Source organism: Agelaius phoeniceus, chromosome 6, assembly GCF_051311805.1.
Source record: "Agelaius phoeniceus isolate bAgePho1 chromosome 6, bAgePho1.hap1, whole genome shotgun sequence".
NCBI classification, from domain to species: domain Eukaryota; kingdom Metazoa; phylum Chordata; class Aves; order Passeriformes; family Icteridae; genus Agelaius; species Agelaius phoeniceus.
This window is the reverse complement of record NC_135270.1, coordinates 7,218,145-7,239,718: the sequence shown is the minus strand read 5'-3', so window position 1 is coordinate 7,239,718 and position 21,574 is coordinate 7,218,145. Positions and strand designations below refer to the sequence as shown.

Here is a 21,574-nt window from a genome sequence, read left to right as displayed (position 1 = left end):
ATTCTCACAATGCACAGCAAAAGAAGGGACAGCCCAGGCTGACTAACATTGATTAATGCCATTATTTGGGGGCCAGCAGGAACAGGCTCTGCCTGCTATAACAGTTTGGGACCGTTAGTGATTTCATAGCTTTGTCTTTCTCACTACAAAGCTTTGGGACACAGAGCCAACTCTGCATTGGGATTCAGTGCAAAGGTGTGGCTGGAGATCAGTGGTGGTGTGGTGGGTCTGACCTTTGCCTGAGGTCTGTTGGAAGCTGGGTTGTTAATTTTGCTGCTGGTTGTTATAATTGTTTTGTGTCTCCCCTGTCTCCTTGGATTTTTGCAAGGGCCCTGCAAAGTACTTAGCAGTTGTGTTTGTGGCTAAAATACAAAAAAAAGGGAATTGTGGAAGAGGTTTTACAGTGACTGCTGTGAGCCAGAGAGAAGTTTGATAAGAGGATCCATGTTAACCCCTGAAAGAATTTCCTACCAAGGTCATTGATATAGAAACCAAGAAAGAAAGAAGGATAAATAAGAGAAACCTGCAACTGCCTACTCCAATGAGCGCTTTGTTTTTCTCTCATGACTGAAGTGTAAACTAAGGAGTTTTGTAAGAAAGTATAAAAAGCATGCATGTCATAATAAAAACAGGTTTGAAGCCTTCTGAAAATGGAGTGTGTTGCTTTGTATTGTCTCTGTCTCAACTATAACAGTGGCCAGGGTGGTGCTGGTCAGGAGTGGTGCTGCCAGAGCTGTCGGCCAAAGCTGCCAGCTTTAGGGGTAAGAGCAGCTCCCCAGTGGGAGGTGCCTCTGTCTGCACAGAGGGTAAAGGCAACAGCTTCAGCAGAACTATGAATAGGTAGCAGAAGAGGAGAACACAGAATAACAGGTAAGAAAGCCTCCCCTTCTGTTCTGCCATCCCAGGTAAGTGCAGCCTGGACAGAATGTGCCCCTCTGATTTTTCTCTCTGACCCCTTTGGTGCTGCACAGAAAGTGATGCCTCTCTATGAGAAATTGGAATGTGTTTTGGATTGTTTCTCCATCTGCCCATTGTTTCTCCATCTTCTATTCCACATCAGTGGCCCATGAGCATCACTCATAACCACAGGGATTGTTTATTCTTGTTTTTATGCCCTCCTGTTGTGCTGGACGAGTGCAGAGCTCTGCTGTACATGGAACTGTTTTGGGGGTCTGGAGGGTTTGTTTTGTCCCTGTAAAATACAAATGAATCCCAGAAGGAAAGCAGCTTTAAAAAGTTTTCCAGCACTTTAAAAAGTGCTGGAATCATGTTGCTGATATGAGTTTCAGAAGTGGCAGAAATGGAGATTTCTTCAGGACTAGTAGGAAAACTGCACTCATAATAAATTCTGCATCTATACCAGAAAAAAAACCCAAAACAACTGCAATTCAAAGTTTCTGGGACAGGGTTTATATTCAATTCTTATAAAACTGCATATTCAGAATAAAAGCTGGGGTTTGTTATCCTTTGACTGGCAGGAGAAAGAATGAAAAACTAGAATTGAATAAGCACATAAATGATTGTTGGGGTGGTCACTGATGGTGGATTGGGGGGTGATAGTTACTGGGGAGCCCTTGGCCAAAAAATAAAACACTGAGCATGCTGCCAACAACATTATAAACTTGTGGTGTGTTTCTCAGGTCTGTAATATTGGCTAAATATAAAGTGTGCAGGAAATAAAGTTTTGTCTCCTCAAAAGCTGTATAAATTGTTGGGACAAATAGCAACTGATATTCTCTCCATGTGAGCTCTATTTCTATGTGTAGATCTGCCTGGGTAAGTTGCTAGCAAATCATGCCATGGTAAGTTCATTTTGCTTCAAAAAAATAAGTTTCAGAGAGTGTTTCAGTATTTTACAGGAAAGACTTCAGTGATGGTGTGTAGAAGAACCATGCTCTATTAAATTTGGTGTCTTAGGTTGGAAATGGGGGTGTGTATTCTGTCCCCATCTGTCAGAGGTGGGGCAGTTCTGTTCTGTTCATGGGCCAGTTTTTTCTTTATCTCTCCCACAGCCAACCCTCCCTCCAGGAGATCTCTTCTGTCCATGGTCACTGAGTGTCCCTGCATGGCTGATCAAATTCCATCATCCCATGGGGAGATGCTCTGCCCAGGGGAGGAGCCAAGCATTCCTACCTGGATACAATCTGAGGTTTGGGAACAGCACAGCAGCCTTTGCCCACTGCATTCCCAGAGGAGCAGCTTTCTGCTGCCCTGCATTCCCAGAGGGAGCCCAGGCCCATCTCCAGCAGCCCTGGAGCTTCAGAGGAAAACTCCCCCCTTGTGCAGGATCCCTGTTCCAGCAGAACCACAGCTGGCATTGTAAACAAAGTAAACAAATTCCCTGTAAACTGGGAGGTTTGGATGTGGGAATTCTTTCAAAAGTCCCCTATGGGGCAATGAACTTAATGACATGATTCCTTTTTAATTATTGTATGGGTTGTAGGACAGGTTCCTGAGAGCAATTTTGCAATGTACCCCAGTGCAATAATGCTTAGGGCTTTCTAACTTCAGAACACTTGATAAATTAATTAATGTTGGAAAGAATTGGATTACAGGAAGGAAAGGAAGTGGGATAAAGGTTAAGTGATTGTTCCTCACTCCTTTTTTACATGCTCAAGCACATCAGAGATGAACCCATGAGGGAATTAATCTGTCTCTCCCCTTCTTGACAATCCTGACTAAACACCCCAAAAATGTGTGTGTCTTTACAGTGCTTTTAAAACTCACTGTCCCCTGTGTTGCAGGTTTTCAGTAAGGCACAAAAGAGACCCCAACAAACTCTTTAAGGCTTGCTCAGCTGTACAAGCTCTGGCTCCTGGGATTTTGCTGGCTTTTTTCCAGGGAGACCCCTTTTGTGTCAAGGCAAGCCTGGGGCCTGGAGCCTTGCTGGTGTCATCTCCTGGGGATGGGATGTGCCTATGGCTGGAGAGGGAGTGAGAAGAACAAACATTACAACAGAGGATACCTGGGAATATTCCCAGACCTCAGCATGGTGCTGTGCTGGTAATAAAGTCCCCACAGTAATGCGTCCCTCGCTTGTGACAAATCCTCTGTCTGGGAACATTTTATTTAATTTTATCTTGTCTCAGGATACAGCACTTACATGATTTCCTGTCAAAGCACTGCATTTCACAGTCCCTTGAAGTGTTAATGACAGGTAGCTGTCAAAACCAAATTGAGAGCATTGTAAATGCACTTTACTTCCTACTTGGACCTTTTTTTTTAAGAATGATCCTTTTATGCAACTAGCATGTTTATTAGAATTTTTCTTTTATGCAGCTAGCATGTTTATTAGCATGTTTATTAGAATTTTTCTTTTTTTAAGTGGAAATTTACCAGTTGAAAGTATCAGAGATTCCATGTGCACTTCTTTGAAATCACTTGTCATTTTTCTCAACTAAAACATGTTGGCTCAGACATTTGACAACAACATAGGGACAAGTCACACTCAGAAGTGCTTTTGTGCTTTTGTTCACTCTTCCCAAAAGGCCATGAATTCCCTCTGTGCTGGGGAACAGTGTGTGACGATCAGGCACCACTGCCAAAATCATGGAGCTGGAGATATAAATGGCAGGGGTGAACTTTACTGAGAGTTATAAGAAAATGAATTGACATCTTCTTCTAGTTTGGGATAATTTCATTAAAGGGATTTGGAGACTGTGTTAAAACTTACACAGAGAACTGAATAAACTGAGGGACAGTTATTTATGAGGTTCAGTCAATGAGAAGAAAAAAAATTGTGAGCAGAAAAATAAAATTTCCTATTAGAAGCCATCTTCAATTGATGATTCAAAGAAGGAACCCCCATAATGTCAGAGAAAAGTGAAAAGGGTTTAGCTTCTGAAAAAGTACTGAGTGGTGGCCTGTCAAAGCATGGTTCATCCTGGTAGTGGCTACCCTAGAAATGTTTATTCCAATGTCAGAATTCCCTGAACTTGCAATTTTGTTTTGATTCCAAGCCCTAGTTTGTTGTAGGCACTGTGTCCCCAAAAAGCACTGGGAGTTGCCTCAGTGCCAGCTGTACAAAATTGCCATTTCACATGGACAAAAGTAAATTGTGAATATGAAACTGCAGGAATTTATTCTTCTTTTTCCTCCCCCTTCCCTATCCCTCCTTCATTAGATCTGAAAGTGAAAATCTCCACAGATGAGTACATTACTTTCCCCCAATATCTTTTATTTGTGTTAAAGCATAAAAAGCCCTCCCCAAAATAGTTGGAATTTATAAAGGAAGAAACTGTTTTGAAAACATTTTTGCCAGTTTTTATTGGTCTTCCCAGAATGCTGCAGGTGCAATAATCTAATAAGTACTTGACTCCTTAAATTTGTTTGTGTTTACAGAGTTGTTGATAAATGCTGCTCTCACCAGCTTACCTTGCAATGAGAAGGGAGGGCAAGAGGAGATGATTTTTGTGGTGTTGTGTCTCTGCTGACACTTGACCAAATAGGACAGCTTCTGCTTCCTTTATTAAAGTAATTTTTAGCAGCAACTTGAACTGTTGCAAAAGTCTCCTGCTGTAACATAACCAAGGGCATTATTTCATATGGGCTGCCATGAACACTTTTGTTATGCTCTGGGGTATCCATTTTTCCTCACTGAAAATTATTTCTAATGAAATCTTCATGTAGCCAAGAGTTTCTTTAAGGTAAAAAATAAGCACTGCCATTTACAAAAAAATGAGAGTCCATTGGCAGGGCTTCATTCTTGCTCCCACAAGATGGGGTTTAAAGCTGATTTACCAGAATTCCAAATAAAAGAGAGAAAAGAGAAGACACAGCATCAGTCTGCCTGGAGAAACAAAGTGCAGATCAGCAACCCTGTCTCACAATATCCTCCAGATGTTTGAGATTTTTGTTGGAACAGCTGATTGCATATGTGTCAAACCTAATTCCTTCCATTATGATTTAACTCACAGTGTTTTGTAGTGCTCAGGATGGCAAACTCTGCAAGAGTGAAGGGGAATTACATTTGCCTGGAAGGCCTGAACAGTTCTATCAAAACCATCAGTAAGCAGAGAAAACAAAGTCTTCCCCCAGAGAATACTCCTCATACAAGTGTAGGTTTTAGTTGCATTTTTATAAATGGGAACTGATTTCTTATTCCAGATTGTGTGTATGGACTCTATTTGTGCCAGAAGGGAATTACATATGGCTTTGTTTCTCCCCCTTTTTCTGGCCAGAAATGTTCTGTGACTATGATTCTTTATCAGTCTGTTCAAAAGATGACAGACTTGTGGGTGAGTTTTTGTAGCCTTGTTCTTTGAGACAATCATTCAGGTTGGAAAAGGCCTTTGAGATCTATAACCTGTCAGAGCACTCCTTATTCTAACAGCAAGGGCACCCAATGAGGTGGTGGTTAATTGTTTCACTTGCTTGATTGATACATTGAGACATAGGATCTGAAATAAAAGAAAAAGAGTGTGGGAGGTGAAGAGGTTGGAAAATGCCTGGTAGGGAACTGTATCACATTTCTGGTGTCAATGATTTTCAATTTTTAATAGTGTGAATCTATTTGGGACAATGGGTTAATAAGGAAAGTAGAAGGATGAATAGGAAATTTCCCTTTAATCCTAAAATTTTATAGCTAAGTATTAAAAATAGTACATGCAAGTTTTCTCAAGTAACTGAAGGCTTTAAACAGTGATCATTCTCTAATGTTATGTTTCAGGGAAATTCTGTGGAGAAGATCTTTCATTACCTCTTTTGACTGGCTCCAATAGCATAAGGCTGAAATTTGTTTCTAATGATGAGGATTATGGAACTGGTTTTTCCATTACCTACAAAGCTCTTACACCAGATATTCTTCCTGGTAATTTTAAACCAAGTAATGTGCCTGCCTACACTCTTGGGTGGGGACCTGGAAAAAAAATGTCAAGAGAAAACAAACCAGAGGCAACCCCTGTGGTATTTCTGTGTGGATGATGCTTTCATTGGGGGGCCTTGAGGGAGGCAGCTGAGGCTAAAACATGTCCTGGAGAATTGTGTTTGGTTCTTCTGTGCACAGCAGTTCACCAGCCATAAGGATGGGCCCAAGTGCCACCTGCTGAGTCTTAAAAGAACTCCTGACGTTCCTGTTCTGGCAGCACTTCCAGCTGGTGCTTTCCTTTCCATTTTTGTCTGCCTGCATTTCCAGCTGCTGGCTGTGAGTCCCTTCTTGAAGAAGGAGTGTTGGAGAGTATGCACTACCCAGAGCACTGCAGCAACCTGGCAGGCTGTCAGTGGATTATCTGTGCTCCAGAGGCCCATGTAGTTAAGGTATAACATGAACCCTTTTTGGGTCTACATGATGGAAATGGGCACCACTGAGTTAACAAGAAATGATGCAGCTAAGGACAAACAATATCAAGCAACATGAGCATGAATGATGCTGCTGAATGCAGTAAAGAGGAATAACTATCCATCTCAAAAAGATAGATAGGTTTGGATTTGTCCTTTAGGGTTTGGATTTGTCCTTTAGGTTATGGCAAAATAGGATTTCATGGGTTAAATTTCATCATGACAGATTCTTCTAGAAAATTTATTATTTATGTATCACCTGTGAGAGGTCTGAATGTCGCAGAAACCAAACCTTGCAGGAATCACTCACAATCATAAAGACCCTGTAGATCTTTGAATTTTTTCCATATGACTTTCACAACAAGGTTCACTCTTTCATTTTTAAATTTTAAGCTTACATACCAGTCTTTTGAAGTAGAAGAGAGTGAAGATTGCTCCTATGATGCCATGACTGTGTATGAAGATGTGGGAAGAGGAAATTGCTTTGACTTTTGATTTTTAATTTTGGGGATGTTCTGTTTATTTTATGACTTTCACTGGTCCTATTGTCCAGTGTAAATTTGCTTGTAGAGTCTCAGTTAATATTATAGTACTAGTTTCAGTACCTTGAAAAATGCTTGCAGGTATTGCTAATTCTTCTCAACTTACAGAGGCAAAGCCACAGTGCAGTGAACAATTTTTTGAATGTTTAAATTCTGTGTGAAATGCAGTTCTGAACTGGTTCCAGTGAAGAAAATACATAGCACAGTAATTTGGGTCTATAGGAATGATCACACACAAAGCACCCAAGACATCTTCTTGTCAGAGTCCAGCTGTTCATCACTCCAGAGCATCATTCATGTAATTTTTAAATTTTTGCCACTTGGCTTATAGTGAATGAGAGGGAATCCTATCCCAGAAAACTGTTCTCAGCACTTGCTTAAAGCTGGTGCTTAGATTAGGGAAAATCAGATAGCTGGGGTGTTTCATTTGTAAGGAAGTTTGTGGGTGCTGCAATAGACTCTTATGAAATGATGCCAGAGACTCCTTGTTCTGATGAGGAAACTTCTGAACAGGCTGCCAGGAATAGATCAGTCCTTCAGCCTCAGCCTGCTTATCTCTTGGTCATGGTTACTTTTTACCTTCCTGTCTGAAAGCTGGAATATACAGAATATTGTGCATCCACTGTTGAAAGAGAGAAGGATTAAAAAATACCTGTTAATTTTTTAGTGAGCCTTTGCTTTCTCATTTTTAGTTGAGTCTTGTGGATTTGCCCTACCAGCACCTGCTCCAAGCTCCTCTGTTGTGATGCTGGTTGTCTTCCTCCCTGATGAGACAGAGACCTTTGGAGGATTCAGAGCTACAGTCTCCTTTGTTCATCTAACAGAGAACAGAAAACTAAATAGAAACTTGGGAAAATGCCTCCTTGGGGCAGCACAAAGGGCTCTTTCAGTGGATTGGCTGTTCAGAATTATTTTGCTCTAGGAGATTCTCATCTAAAAAATTGTTTCCGTGAAAAAAAAGGATTGTGAACCTCTTCAGGCATTAAACAAAGGACTAATGAATGGTGAAAACAAACAATGAATCTGGCTAAAACCTGGGAGTTGTGTTTGTGGCACATTTTAAATAGCACTTTAATACTGTAATAGCAGAAATCTGTTTCTTCTACAAAAATAAATAAGAAAATAAAAGTTATTCTATAATACAAATATTACTCAAGACATCCTGCTAACACACTGACCACCCTCATTTGCTAGATTTAAATATTTTGAATTCAACTAAAGATGAAGATTTTGAAAACATGAGTGTTGCTGAAGAAGAAATAAAGGTTATGACAGGTAAGACAATCTCAGTTATGCTTCCTTCATGGGACTAGAGAGTACCTTTTGGACTATAAAAACCTAATGGTTGCAGTTGGTCCAGATTTTTTTAGTAAGACATTTTGAGGAAATAAAAATATGCACTGTGACATTTCCATGCTTTGACTTTAGCAGAACCTAATTTTTCTCGTTTCCTTCATCTTGCTAAGTGATGTGCAGCAGTTCAATAACATTTCAGCATGTATGTCAGATTACACCTACTTCCCTTGGTGAAAACAATTGCAAAGACTACAGAGTAATTGAAAATAACAATCAGCATTTTAGAACTGCCCTTTCCCCCTCTAGTAGTCTATAGAAAACTGGATGAGTCCCTGTTCATTGTAGGTTTGAGGCTAAAACTTCTGAAGGCAAATAGTAGCTTTCATCTTGGTGAAGCTCTGTTTTTGCTAGCATCATCTCCTCATGGTGGTCTAAACATTTAGAGCCTATTAAATGTGGGAAATTAGAAGATTTAGCAAAAGAAGGGGAGGTGGAGCTTGAAATGCTGTGGGGTTGCCCTTAACTGGAATGTTCTTTACTTCTCCCAGTCTTAACCTAACCTCTAAAGACTTCTTGGAACATCAGTGCTTTCTGTTTCAGAGGATGCTTGTGGAATTCCTTCAAATCAGCCCAGGTTCCTCTTCAGTAGGATAACTGGAGGTGAAGAAGCTGTGCCCTACTCGTGGCCTTTACACACTGCAGGCCAGAACATTCCAGTTAAGTGCAAACTGCAGATGAGCACATCTGTGGAGGAGCAGTCCTTGCCCAAGATTGGGTTGTCACAGGTGCCCACTGCCTTCATTCCAGGTGAGTGCAGTGGGATGAGCCCTTCCCTGGGAATGTCCATAACTGCACGGTGTCCCTGCAGCCTACTGCTTCCATCCAGCAGATTGATTGATACAAATCAATCTTTCAAAATAGAATCTTTTTAATGTAAATGCGATTCCCAAATTCTCCATGATGAAGCAATCCAACAGCCTGAACGTTGATCCCAATCTGCATTTACACAACAGCTTTTGTGTGACTGTCAGCCCAGATCTGTGCCTTCACTGAGCTCCAAAGCTCAGAATCCCAGGGGATGTGTGAGTGAGAGGTGTATTGTCTCTGTGCTCACTGGTCACTGTCACCAAGACAGAAAGATTAGGGCACAAGTTGCCACTTTGCTCACACTGGATAAATGTTTTTTCCAAGGCTCTCTTCCTACCCTTGCTGGATGGAGTTTTGGCATGATTTCTGTTCCATGTCACAGATGCACAATCTTGACTTGTTAATATCAGAAAGCTGGTGGTTTTAAATGTGGCTTTTAAAGCTGGCTGCTTTTAAATGTGTTCCCTTCTTAAGGCATCTTGGAAATTTATAAAATCAAAGTTACTTAAAGCCTCACGGTCCCAAGTCTTTCAGAAAATGTCAATGTCTTTGCTTTCCTAGAAAAGGTCAATCAAGAAATATTTTATACACCCAAATTTTAACTCTGACACTGCCCTGCTGCAACTGGCTGAGCTCTTGGAATTCACCACCTCCGTGCTCCCAGTGTGCCTCCCTGCCATGGAGGAGGTGCTGCAGCCCTCGAGGATGTGTGTGGTCACAGGGTGGGGTGCAGTCTTTGCTGCTTGGGCATGTTGTGGCTGTGTTTTAAATACCACATCCTGTGCTGGAACAGTCCTTCTGTCTATATGTTAGTTTTTGGAGAACAGATGTGTTAAAAAGTTTTCACTTGTGTAAACTCAGCTAGACATGAAGGGGCATGGGTGGGAGGAGAGAAATCAGGTAATTTAGATTGAGACCATTTGAAAAGGAGAGAAGTAAAGCTTCCTTCTGGAACAACTAATTCATGCCTCTACTGGATGATGTGTTTTAATTCAAGACAGAGAAAAGGGGAAAGAACTGCAGCAGCTGGAAGTCCCCGTCCTGCCACCTGACATATGTCAGAGCTATTACATAAACCTTCCCAGTAAAGTGACCCTGGGAATGATCTGTTCAGGATTCCCTGTGGAGGAAGGCAAGGACAAAGTTACCCTTGGGCCAGGTGGATTCTAGAAAGGGAAGTGTAAAATCTCCCAAAGCTGTTTTCTTGCAAACAGGCTGTGGTGATTCACAGTGAAAGACTCCTTAGCAGTCAGATCTTAATTACCCATATTGCAAAGAGAGTTACTTCCATTGAACAAAGGTTGTGCCTTTCTTTGTTTTTTAAAAATTAAAAACCCCAAGCACGTGAGCAGCTGGGACCTCTACTTGGTGAACTGAGATTTTAAAAACAGCAGGAGTGATGTTGGCTGGGGACAAGGTTCCTTTGTCCTTGTGGAGGGTTGTGAAAAATGTGTATTTTATGATTGGTTTTTCACAACTATTACAATGAATATTATGTGTGTTATGTTAGAAAGTTATGCTGATTTTCTTTTTAAGAAATGCTGATTTTTAAGATTTTCTTAAGTAGTGTGTTAAATATAGTTTTAGGTTATAACATAATGTTAAAATAGAAACTATTCTGTGTAAGATACTTTTTTTAAAGAAGGAACTTGCAGCAAGATAGCAGCCACAGGACACCTAAATCTTTCAGAGAAAGAGAATTTATTGCTCCCTTATCAGAAGAAACAAACTTCTCCTGCCTTGCTCAGGCATGATGATGCCGTCAGGATTCAGAGGAAGAAGCTGACACTGACCAGCCAGAATCCTGTGTTTGAATGGAATTTATGCATCATGTATGAAGTGCATGAATATGCAACAGGCTGTTGCTTTTAAGGGTTAATCCTCTGTTAATGTGTGTCCTTTTTCAGGCTTGTGCTACCCAGAAAAAGGTACCCGGATTGTCCCTAACTCTTTGTTTTTATTGTCTTGTATTGTCCTAATCCAAATTGTCCAAATTATTATTACTGTAATTATATTGCTATTTTTGTAACCATTTTATTATTATTATTAAAATTTTAAAATTTTAAAAACAAGTGATTGGTGTTTTTCACAGGGTGATTCTGGAGGCCTATTAGTTTGTCCTTCAGGAGACAACTCAGGGTTTTACACTCTCCATGGAATCACTAGCTGGGGCTTGGGATGTAGAAGGAAGAACTACCCAGGAGAATACACAATGTTAGGGTTTTGTTTTGACTGGATCAAGAAGAATATTTATAGTAGCAGTATGTATGAAAAAACCCCAACAAAACAACCATTAAATTAATCCTTTTGCTATTGTTAGATGATTAATTTGAGGTCTTTTTCAGGGTGTCATTTTTATATTTGGGTGTCCAGCACTCCCTGAGATCCTGGCTGTTTAAAATATCCTTAGCTGAATGCCCAAAAAAGAAACAAACTTAAATCAGCAGTAACTTCTGAAAATGTTATTTCTTCCAATTGTGTTATTGTTATTCCACTCCCTACTGCATTTCATGTGTGGATGAATGTTTTCCCTGCTGTGACTTTGCAGCCTCATTTCTCAGGGTTGGGAGGAAGTAGAGGAGCAGGAACTGACACATGGTGGCAGCTGAGTCCGCTTTGACATGTTTACAACCTGTCTTCATTGATGATCTTTGCAGAGTTTACCCCATTTTATTCTTCTTCTTTTTTTTCAGAGCTCCCCATTTTCATTGTGTGAAATGAATGGATCCCATCGTAAAACATTCCCAAGGCACAAATGTCATTGAAAACAGAATTTGGTGGGAACATGCAGGCTTCTTGGACTGATGAACAGATTCCAGAGTAGCTGATACTCACCCAGGGGAATTTACTGCTCATTCACCTGAACTGAGACTCTGGCTTTTCACATGTGTTGGATCAGTCATAAGTTACCTGCAGCCTTGACACTTGTTAATCCATTTTAGAAGGAAAAAGAGGGAAAATAAGACACATGAGCCAAGCATGTTCTTGAATGTAGTGCTGCAGACTGTAAAAATACTGCAGGATATTTTTAAGACAGTTTCTGGTTTTACAAATTGTTTGGTGTTTAATCAAAAATGTTTGAAAAGACAGGTCTTACAGGCCAAGGGAGCATAAAAGAACTGATAGCTACCCTAATTAATCTATGCATTAACTTGTAACTAGCAGTTTAATTAATGTCCAAAAGGCTGCTTATGCAGAAATCTGTGGTGACAGGCTCCAATTAGCTTTGCAGACCCCTCTGCTCTCAGCTGTAGTGTTTAAAACTAGATTAGTAGGATAGTACAACAGGTAGCAAAAGAATAATCCTCCTTTGACTCAATGGTCCAGATAATAACTAGAAGGTAAGATATCTCACTTAGTTTTTGTTGATATTAATGGCAAAAATATTTACAGAGTTTTTCCCATACAAGCATTTGATGCCAGTAACCCCCCTTTTTTATTATATTAGTTTTGAACTTTGGTTCTTTAGTTTTTTTTAAACTTTCAATTTTATTCTGCAGCTGGGGAAACAAGAATCTCACTGATTTTATTATCCAATGAATACGGTAAACATATTTCACCACTTTCTTCTCTTCACCGTAAAGTTTGAGGCAAAAGCCCACAAAATATTGAGCATGAGGTCTTTTGTGAAGCTCTGAAAATACTTACCAGTGGAAGGATTATGGGCAAATTGAGATCCAGTGATTCAGATTAACAGCTGTGTTACATTATTGATAGAGTATATGTGCTCTATCTTTGCCAAGCTCTCTGAACAGAGATCTTTAAAGAGAAAGGGAGGGAAAATATGCTTTCTAAATTTTTATCATAGAAGCCTGTTAATGTTTGGTTATGGTGGAAGTTGCCATTAGCCTACTGTATTAGTTTATGCTGGGAGCAGATGTGGATTATCTCTTGGATGCTGTTCTCTTTTGCTTAACAGGAACACAGTGACTTTTATCTGTTTATTAATTTAAGACAAGGATTTCAAGTGGATGAGTTCAGAATAGCAAAAATTGTGTGGGAAGAACTACAGGTGATGTCAGCTGTGATGATATTGAATGCAGTGATAAATTGGTATCTCTTATGAAAATTCCTACCTTAAATTCTATCTTAAAATGTCTGCTTTTGATTTGATTGTTATGGCACTAACTTTTTGCTTGGCTGCTTGTTGTTGGCCTTTTGTGTTTCTCTTAGCATGATTTTACAAGGAGCCTAGTTTTGCTTTTGTTTGTGGCAACTTGTTGGTCTCTTGTAAGGTGCCAGTACCTTTTAGCAACAATGTGAACTGTTTTCTGATGCAAATGAAATCTTGATTTAAAAAAACCCCAAACACAACTAAAAAATTAATAAAAAATTACTTTCAATGGGGTTCATGTAATGAGATTCTATTTTAGTTTTTAGGTGAGGCTCTGTGACTGCAGGTGGTTCTGGTTAGCTCTGGAATGCCGTCCTGATGGTGTCCTGCTCTCTGTGTTTCTCTGCCTGCGGAGGTAACACTTTCCGTGCCTTTCCTGAGCCTCCTCCCACTATGGGTCTGCCCAAAAGAACACAACAACCCTATTCTCATTGCATCTTCCCTTTTTTCTTTTACCCTCACTTTATTTCCCTTGCACTTTTCCAGAAGCAGCATGAGGGCATGTTTATTTCTCATTTAGGAATCCATTAATTGCCACGCATTGGGTGCACAGGAACACTGCTATTTCTTCATCTGAACTGACCAGCTTGACTTTGTTGCACTCTGTGAAAAACGCCAATCACTTGTTTTTAAAATTTTAAAAGTTTAATAGTAATAAAATGCTTATAAAAAGTAGTAATACAATTAGAGTAATAACAATTTGGACAAATTGAATTAGGACAATATGAGACAATAAATACAAAGAATTACGGACGTCCGGGTACCTTTTTTACGGGAAGCGTAAGTCCAAAAAAGGACCCACGTCAACAAAGGATTAACCCTTAAAAGCAATAACCAGTTGCATATTCATACACTTCATATATGATGCATAAATTCCATTCAAATACAGGATTCTGTGTGGTCATCGTCAACTTCTTCCTCTGAATCCTAACAGCGCCTTCGAGGCAGGAAGAAGTTAATTTCTTCTGATAAGAGGGCAATAAATTCTCTTTCTCTGAAAGATTTAGGTGTCCTGTGTCTGCTATCTCACTGTGAGTCCTTTCTTTATAAAAAGTATCCTACATAGCATAGTTTCTATTTTAACATTTTTTATAATCTAAAACTGTATTTAACACAGTACTTAAGAGAATTAATACAGCATTACTTTCTAACACAACACACATAATATTCATTTTAATATTTGTGAACAGCCAATCATAAAATACATGCATTTTTCACATCCTCCTTTTCTATTTCTTGGTAGAAAGAATTGTGAAGCGTTGGAAGGGGCTGCCGTCGGGGTCACTGTCCCCGGAGGTGTTTAAGGAAAGGCTGGACACGGCACTCAGTGCCACGGGCTGTGTCCGGTCACACTTTGGCCTCGGTGATGCCAGAGCTCTTTCCCAACCTCATCGATTCTGTTGACACCAAGAACTCGACCCCCGGGACAGCCTGACCCGCCCGGGCTGAGGGCGGAGCGGAGCTCCCCTCACTGTCCGGGCCCAGCCCCAGGCAGGACCAGGAGGAGCAACCGGGAGGCGGAAGCCGAGGAGGAGCCGGGAGGAGGAAGCCGAGGAAGGATCAGGAGGCGGGAGCCGAGGAGGAGCCGGGAGGAGGAACCCGAGGAAGGAGCAGGAGGCGGAACCGGGAGGAGGAACCGCGGGGCGGGATATGCTAGGCCGTGGCTGAGCGGGCCCGGTGCGGCGGGAGCTGCGGGCAAGGCTGCCATGGAGGCGTTTGCGGTGAGGGCTGGGGCTGGGGCTGGGGCTGGGGCTGGGGCTGGGGCTGGGGCTGGGGCTGGGGAGGGCCGTGCCCCTCACGGCCGCCGTGGCCTCACCGCCTGCCCTTCTTCTCTTGCCAGGGAGCGCCTGTGGCCATCGCCGTGGCCGTGGTGGCGGCGTCGGCGCTGCTGCTGCTGCTGCTCCGAGGGACGGCGCGGAGGCCGAGCCGCCCCGTCACCCTGCAGGACCCGCTGGCCAAGTACCCGCTGCGGTTGCTGGACAAGGAGGTACCCGGGGCTCTGGGGACATGGGGCATCGAGGGTCCGAGGGCAGTAGGTGCGCTGGCCTCGGAGGCTCTTGACCCTGGGCTACCCCAGGGATCGAATCCCCAGAGCAGGGCAGGGAGCTCTCCAAGGATGGCTGTGCCTCCCGCAGCCACACTGTGATGCCCCCAGGGTAGAGCAGGGTGTGTAAAAGAGTTTATGGCACGCTGCGAACTGCTGTTTCCCGATGCTTTGCATGTTTGTATGCTGGCTGTGTTCCTTCCTCGGATCTTGTCCTGGCTGCACCATGAGAAGCAAGCCCGGAGCTGCTGCACGGCTGTGTTTCCTGATCTTTGTCTGCAAGCATGCAATGTGCTCACTAGCCTTGGGCACAGAGTTTCCTGGTTTTATCTACGTAAAGATGCTGTAGGGATTGTGCAGGCCGGCAAAAGTCACTCCTTGTGAAGGTAAAGAGGAGAAGATGGCTTCTGAGACTCCAGGTTATTTCAACTTTGTTTTTCAAAGCTGTTTTCTGTGTCCTTTCCCAGTATTAGGCTTGCATGCTAACAAAGAGCAGGCTTGCTGAAGCATATTGTGTTGAGTAGAGTTTGAAATTCAAAGTAGTGGTGATGCTGACCTCATTCTAACCTTGGTTTTTTAGGAAATCAGTCACGATACCAAGAAATTCAGATTTGGGCTACCCTCAACGAATCACATATTAGGATTACCTGTAGGCAAGTACTGTAAACAATTACTTGTATTTCTAGTTTCTCACAGTTCTTGGACTTCTGACTGTGAATTTAAGGCTCAGCAAAGCAAGGAGTTGAAAGCTGCATCTGAATGCTGCTGTCTCAGAGAGAAATGTCAGGTTTCCCAGAGGGGTTGTATTTCGGATCTTTTGTGGGTGCTTTGTCCAGTTGTGTGGTGTAGGTTAGAAATGGAGCAGAGACTGAACTGAGCCTGATGGAATTTGTCACCAGTCAGGATATAAGCAAGAGTGGTATATGTATGTCAAAGCTTTTTCATGTTTCTTATTTGCCTTTTACTTCCATCTGGTCCCCTCAGTCTATTGGCAATTGTCCTCATGGTTTTGGCAAATACAAATACTTGTAAAAGAGAAAGGGGGCAACTCTGCTGCCTGGGAACGTGCTGAAATATTCAGAGCCTTTCCTGTGCATGCACTTCCCTTTGAATTACACACATTTCCATGCAACTTTATCTGGAGTTCTGTAGCACGAATTTCAGCCTAGGATTGGCCTTCTTTCCTGTGCCCTGGAACACTGATAGCACTGAACCTTGGACCTTGAGTCAGTGAAAATCTCTGCAGGGGAAAGTCTCTCTCTGATCTGCAGATGTGGCTCTGTTTGTTCTGCACTGTTTGGCAGTTCCCTGAGCTGTATGGCAGGTGTCAGGGTCATCCCATTCCATGCTCTGAGCATGTCCTTGCATGCTGCCTGTTTTTCTCCAAACTCTCTTCTGGCTTGTATGGAAAAGAGTAATGGAATTAACTAGACAAATGGTAAACCAGCTGAGATGTGCTCTGCAGTGCATGTGTTTATCCAGGTTCATTCTTAAGAATTTAGGAATAAGATCCTGAAACTGTATTACTGCCTGGGAGATGCCTGCTCTGTGCTGAAAAAAGAGAAGAAACTGAAAGTTTCATGCAGCATTTATATGGCAAAGATTTTCTCTGTCATTGCATGCGTTACTCATGCAGGTTACACACAAGCAGGTTACAATACCTGCGTTTCTCTCTTGTCCTGCATGGGTGAAAAAGATAATCAGATTGTAATTCTTTCTCCTCAGGCCAGCATGTTTACCTTTCTGCAAAAATTGATGGGAATCTGGTGGTTCGAGCCTATACCCCCATTTCCAGTGATGAGGCAAAAGGTTATGTTGATTTAATTATAAAGGTAATTTTTGGTTTCCTTTATTAGAGGTAAGTTGCTAACTGGAAGGAGAGCAAGCACTTCATTTTAGTGAAATAGTTTGTTTTGATTTAGTAATCAAATTTCGTTGTCTTTAATTCAAATTTTATTAGATTTCGTTTTCATCAAATCTCATATTTTTCAAATAGGGTGACTGCATGGCAAACAACTCATTGCCCTTGAATAGTAAGTTGTGTCCTGTGTATCTGCTGTGTGGCACTGAGGGATGGCAGAGGAAAAGTAGAGGGAGGACAGAATCACTTCCCTGGCAATACTTTAGGAATTTCCCTAATATCTTTTACTTAGCAGCACGTGGATACTTATCTCTCTTCCTCTAGATGCCTGTGCTGCTGCTACTGCTTAATGCAAACAGCTCTAAGCAGAAAACAAGTCACACAAGGGAAATCCTTTAAGCTAGGGGATGCAGGGTTATCTGATCCCAGGACTTCTGGATTTCCTAATCCTTTTCTATGAAAGAGTTTGTCCTTAGGCAAAAATCCAGGCTTTTTAAAAATTATTTTTTGCATGTTCTGTTCTTCATGTTACAAGTGTGGTGAATTGTTATGAGCTGCTTAATGCTTCTTTCATGCTTTGAAAGCTGAAAAAGCTGTTGTGTGGCTGACTAGGAAAGGTTTATAAGGAAAAGATGCAACAGTGCTGTTTTCAGAAGGAACAGCCACAAAAATGGGGTGACATAATAGGGCAGCAGTCCCTAATCTGCCTGCCACCCATCCCTGTTATCCTGGCTGTTTGCAGGGAGCAGAGGGACATGTGCCCAATTTTACTTTTTTTGGCTGCTTCCTGTTGCAAGGCTCACAAGATAACTGGGAGCAAAGAATTACCTGGATTTATTTCTCAGGTGTTGAATTTCAGACCTGCAGAATTATGTTCTACAGATACTGTCTGTAGGAAAGTTAGTGGTTGATTATGTGCAAATAATTGTTCTTACAGGTCTACCACAAAAATGTGAACCCCAAGTTTCCAGAAGGTGGGAAGATGTCCCAGTATCTAAATAACATGAAGATTGGAGACACCATTGATTTCAGAGGGCCAAATGGACTCCTGGTCTATAAGGGGACAGGTACTGTGACACAAAGGTGGGAGAGCAAAAGGGAGGTATTGGTTATTTTTAGAGGTGTTTTATAAAACTTGACAGCTGTAGAGAATATTTTTTTAAGTGGAAAAGAGGAAAAATCACCTTTCCTGGACTTGACCATGAGCCTGTCAGAGTTGGTATGATGGGAAAGAGTACTTTGTGTATGGAATAACTGATGAGTGTCTCACTCCTGGGACTATAAATCTGAAAAAAATTGCTATTCCCTAAAATGACTGAGAAGTCTGCACTGGAAATAAAATACCTTAGCTATACATTTGGAGGGAGATGCTCTAGATGCTTCTTAAGCAAGTGAGGTTGTGGCCTAAAATGTCCTCTGAGAATCTCTGTGCTGTTACTGAGTAACCAGCTGACTGAGAGCTAGTGGCCTAAAATGTCCTCTGAGAATCTCTGTGCTGTTACTGAATAACCAGCTGACTGAGAGCTAGCTCCATTTCATAATTAAAATTAGGTCTGAGTTGACTGTGAGGAAATAAGCTCAGAGAAATAATCCTCTTGTAGGATACAGGTGAAAGATTTTGCACTGATCTTTACTGAGAGGAGCTGTGCACTTAAGTCTCACCTCAGAATGCTCAGCACTTCTCTGGATGCTGACCTCTCTCCTGTTTACTCTATCTCAGCAGAAGGGAGGGATTTCCACAATTATTTTTTTTAATTAATTGATCACCTGTGGTAATTTATTCCCATGGAATTTGTGTCCATGTTTGTTTGGAAGCTAATGTACCTATAGATTTGGAATATTTCTTCTAGGTACCTTTCTTATCAAGCCTAATAAGAAGTCTGAAGCAGAGAAAAAGTTTGCAAAGCACCTTGGGATGATAGCTGGAGGAACAGGTAAAACTAATCCCATCATGTGGGGTGTCTAGAGAATGAAAATGTTTTTTGGATATATGTGAGGACTACCCCTGTTGTACTTTAGTAGCAGAGTATTTACACACCTACATTTCTTTTCATTAATTTATTTTCATGGTGGCAACAGTGAGGCATTCCAGTGGTTTGAGCTCAGTCCTGGGGAGTGGCAGCCTGAGGGTTTGAATCCTAATTTACCTTGTGACCTCAGAGAACTCACTTCATCAGTGACAAAAAGAATTTTAAGAGCATGTCTTGAGGGGTAAAATTATGTGATGGACAATCCTGAAGAGAAAGCCCTGCATACAAGAATTGTGAATTTGTCCTGGAACTGTTTGTCATAATAGAAACCCCCAATCTCTGCACTCCATGTGGATTAGAAATCCAGAGGTGTGTAGCTCTGTGCAGACTGAGATCCCACTGAAGACTAAAGTGAGGCAGCATTCACAGTGAAACTGTAGCCATGGAAAGAAATACCCACTTTAACCATTTTGGTTTTTAACAGGAATAACTCCTATGTTGCAGCTGATCCGTCAGATCACAAATGATCCTAAGGACTCCACAAAATGTTACCTCCTTTTTGCTAATCAGGTGAGTGTTCTGACCCATCTGTTTGTTCTTCTTTAATAGCCTACTTGGTTTTGCTGGCCTCTGAGCTTTTTAAACCGATGGCCCTTGTTTCATACTCTTCCCAATTAGCTGTCTCCTCATAGTTTCACTGAATTCCTACATTAGGGAGTAACAGCAACCAGATCCTAATCCCTCTGCTCATCTGAGTCCTTCACTGATTTCAAGGAAAAAGGATTTGTTTCCACTAATCCTTTTATACAGCTAACCTTCACCATGCTGGTCCAGGGACATTTGCCAGGGTCAGGGACAAATCCAGCTCGTTGTGATTTTAGCCTGGATTAAAAAGTTGTTCTAATTGCCATCTTTAGGACTGTGTTTACGTGGCTGTAATTCTCACAGTTTGTTGTTCTTTACAGAAGCCTGTAATGATAATAGCTGCCATGGAGGGGACAAAATACCAATGAATTTATTGATTTACATAGTTTTTATCATTGCATTTGTTGTGAATGGCAGATGAGCTCCCAGCAGAGGGCTCCTGTGATGGTTTGGAGCTAACCAGCATTCTCATTTTGCAGACAGAAAATGATATATTGCTGAGAGCTGAGCTAGAAGACCTTGCCAAGAGGCATCCTGAGCAGTTTGTTTTGTGGTACACCCTGGACAGACCTCCAAAAGGTAGGGACACATGGAAATGCCCTTGCTTATCCCTGTCAGAGCTTCACTCGTGCTCAAGGGGACAGCAGAGTAATGTAAAATGTTCTTGTCTTACACTTTGAAACAAACCTTACCCCACACCCCTGTTTTAAAAAGGGATCTAAGCCAGGTGGGGACTTAAAAAGTGGGAGCTCACAATTAACCTCATTTGGGTCAGATGTGTTACTCAGTGCATCTTTTCATGTATTCCAGTTTTTGAGAGTTTTCATCAAAAGTTCAGCTCTGTTTTGGGCTATCTCCCAAATGAAGTTATGTTAGCATGCTGTTGACATTAAATTGTTTAATACCTGTAAATATTATGTGCACATCTTTGTTTTGCAGCAGCAGATTAGATTCTGGTGAAACAGAGTTGCCATGTGTATGAATTAAGCATCATTTTTCCTTCTTGGCTCACTTCAGATGGCAAATGCATTCAATTATACTACTGCTTGAAATAGTTTAGCATTTCCTCTTTTAATTTGTTTTCTCTTATCACTAAACGACATGGCAGAGCTTTTGTTGACATTAAACTTTGTCACCTCACCACTCCATCTCAAAAAAAAAAAAAGGTACAGGTCTCAATACTGCTCCCTGCCACTGGGTGATCCCTCTTCACTGGAAAAGCTGATTCACTCTTCCTTTTTATTTCTACCTGCTCATTTCTTCTAAATTTTATAATTTATTGTTTTAAGACCTCCATGTCTTATCACCCAAATCCTTGTTATCCACTTTTGTTGTCCCTGTGGAAGAGGATCACTAGGTTTGAGCTGAGTGAGAAATTTAACCCTTTCCTGGCTTGCAGTGACAGTGCCATAACTTGATTCTCCAGCTACTTAATGAGGTTTAAAGAGGTTTCAGCCTGTACAGAGATTCAGAGTAATTGAATTAATTTCTTTGTTGCAGACTGGAAGTACAGCTCTGGCTTTGTCACTGCAGACATGCTGAAAGCCCACCTGCCTCCCCCTGGCAGTGAGACCCTCATTCTTATGTGTGGGCCACCACCAATGATTCAGTTTGCCTGTCAGCCCAACCTGGACAAGCTTGGCTATCCCAAGAGCAGTACATTTGCTTACTAATACTGATGTCACCTGGTACCTTTTTTGGAAGTACTGCATATTTTTCTACAAGAACAGTTGATGTACAACTGTGCAGCAATTAGCAATTTTGTGTGTGTGTTTTTTAACACCTTGATGTTATTTCTGTGGTTTATAACTTCATAATTACATTATGTGTTTTAATACTAAGAAGTTGAGATGTCATCTTGAATTGTATGGGAGTTACTTAGTCTTACCTCTGGAATTAGTGTAAAATATTAATTCTGAGGGAAAAATAAATAAAGATGAAGTGTCATCCACATGGATT

General features: G+C 41.4%; 2 protein-coding genes across 2 annotated transcripts; both read left to right on the top strand.

The window, feature by feature from the left end:
* Positions 1-1,924: 1,924 nt before the first annotated feature.
* Positions 1,925-14,499, top strand: LOC129121292 (ovochymase-2). Its single transcript, XM_077179432.1, is given in 16 exon segments — positions 1,925-1,958; positions 2,842-2,904; positions 2,907-2,992; positions 4,913-5,007; positions 5,107-5,237; positions 5,669-5,809; positions 6,134-6,255; positions 6,670-6,757; positions 7,490-7,640; positions 8,011-8,093; positions 8,715-8,833; positions 8,836-8,921; positions 9,548-9,720; positions 9,976-10,124; positions 11,074-11,242; positions 14,339-14,499. Coding segments are annotated over 16 exon segments (1,851 nt in total).
* Positions 14,500-14,656: 157 nt separating this feature from the next.
* CYB5R2 (cytochrome b5 reductase 2) lies at positions 14,657-21,568 on the top strand. Its single transcript, XM_054635148.2, has 9 exons — positions 14,657-14,816; positions 14,936-15,082; positions 15,720-15,792; positions 16,865-16,971; positions 17,938-18,067; positions 18,851-18,934; positions 19,455-19,540; positions 20,095-20,194; positions 21,116-21,568. Exons 1-9 carry the CDS (start codon positions 14,802-14,804, stop codon positions 21,286-21,288), a joined length of 915 nt encoding a protein of 304 aa, XP_054491123.1. The 5' UTR covers positions 14,657-14,801; the 3' UTR covers positions 21,289-21,568.
* Positions 21,569-21,574: the final 6 nt, after the last annotated feature.

Bases quoted from the DNA above. Each gene is read 5' to 3' on its own strand.
- CYB5R2 (XM_054635148.2), top strand. The intron at 16,972-17,937 runs GTAATTTTTGGT...TTGTTCTTACAG, and splicing joins ATGTTGATTTAATTATAAAG to GTCTACCACAAAAATGTGAA. The intron at 19,541-20,094 runs GTGAGTGTTCTG...CTCATTTTGCAG, and splicing joins ACCTCCTTTTTGCTAATCAG to ACAGAAAATGATATATTGCT.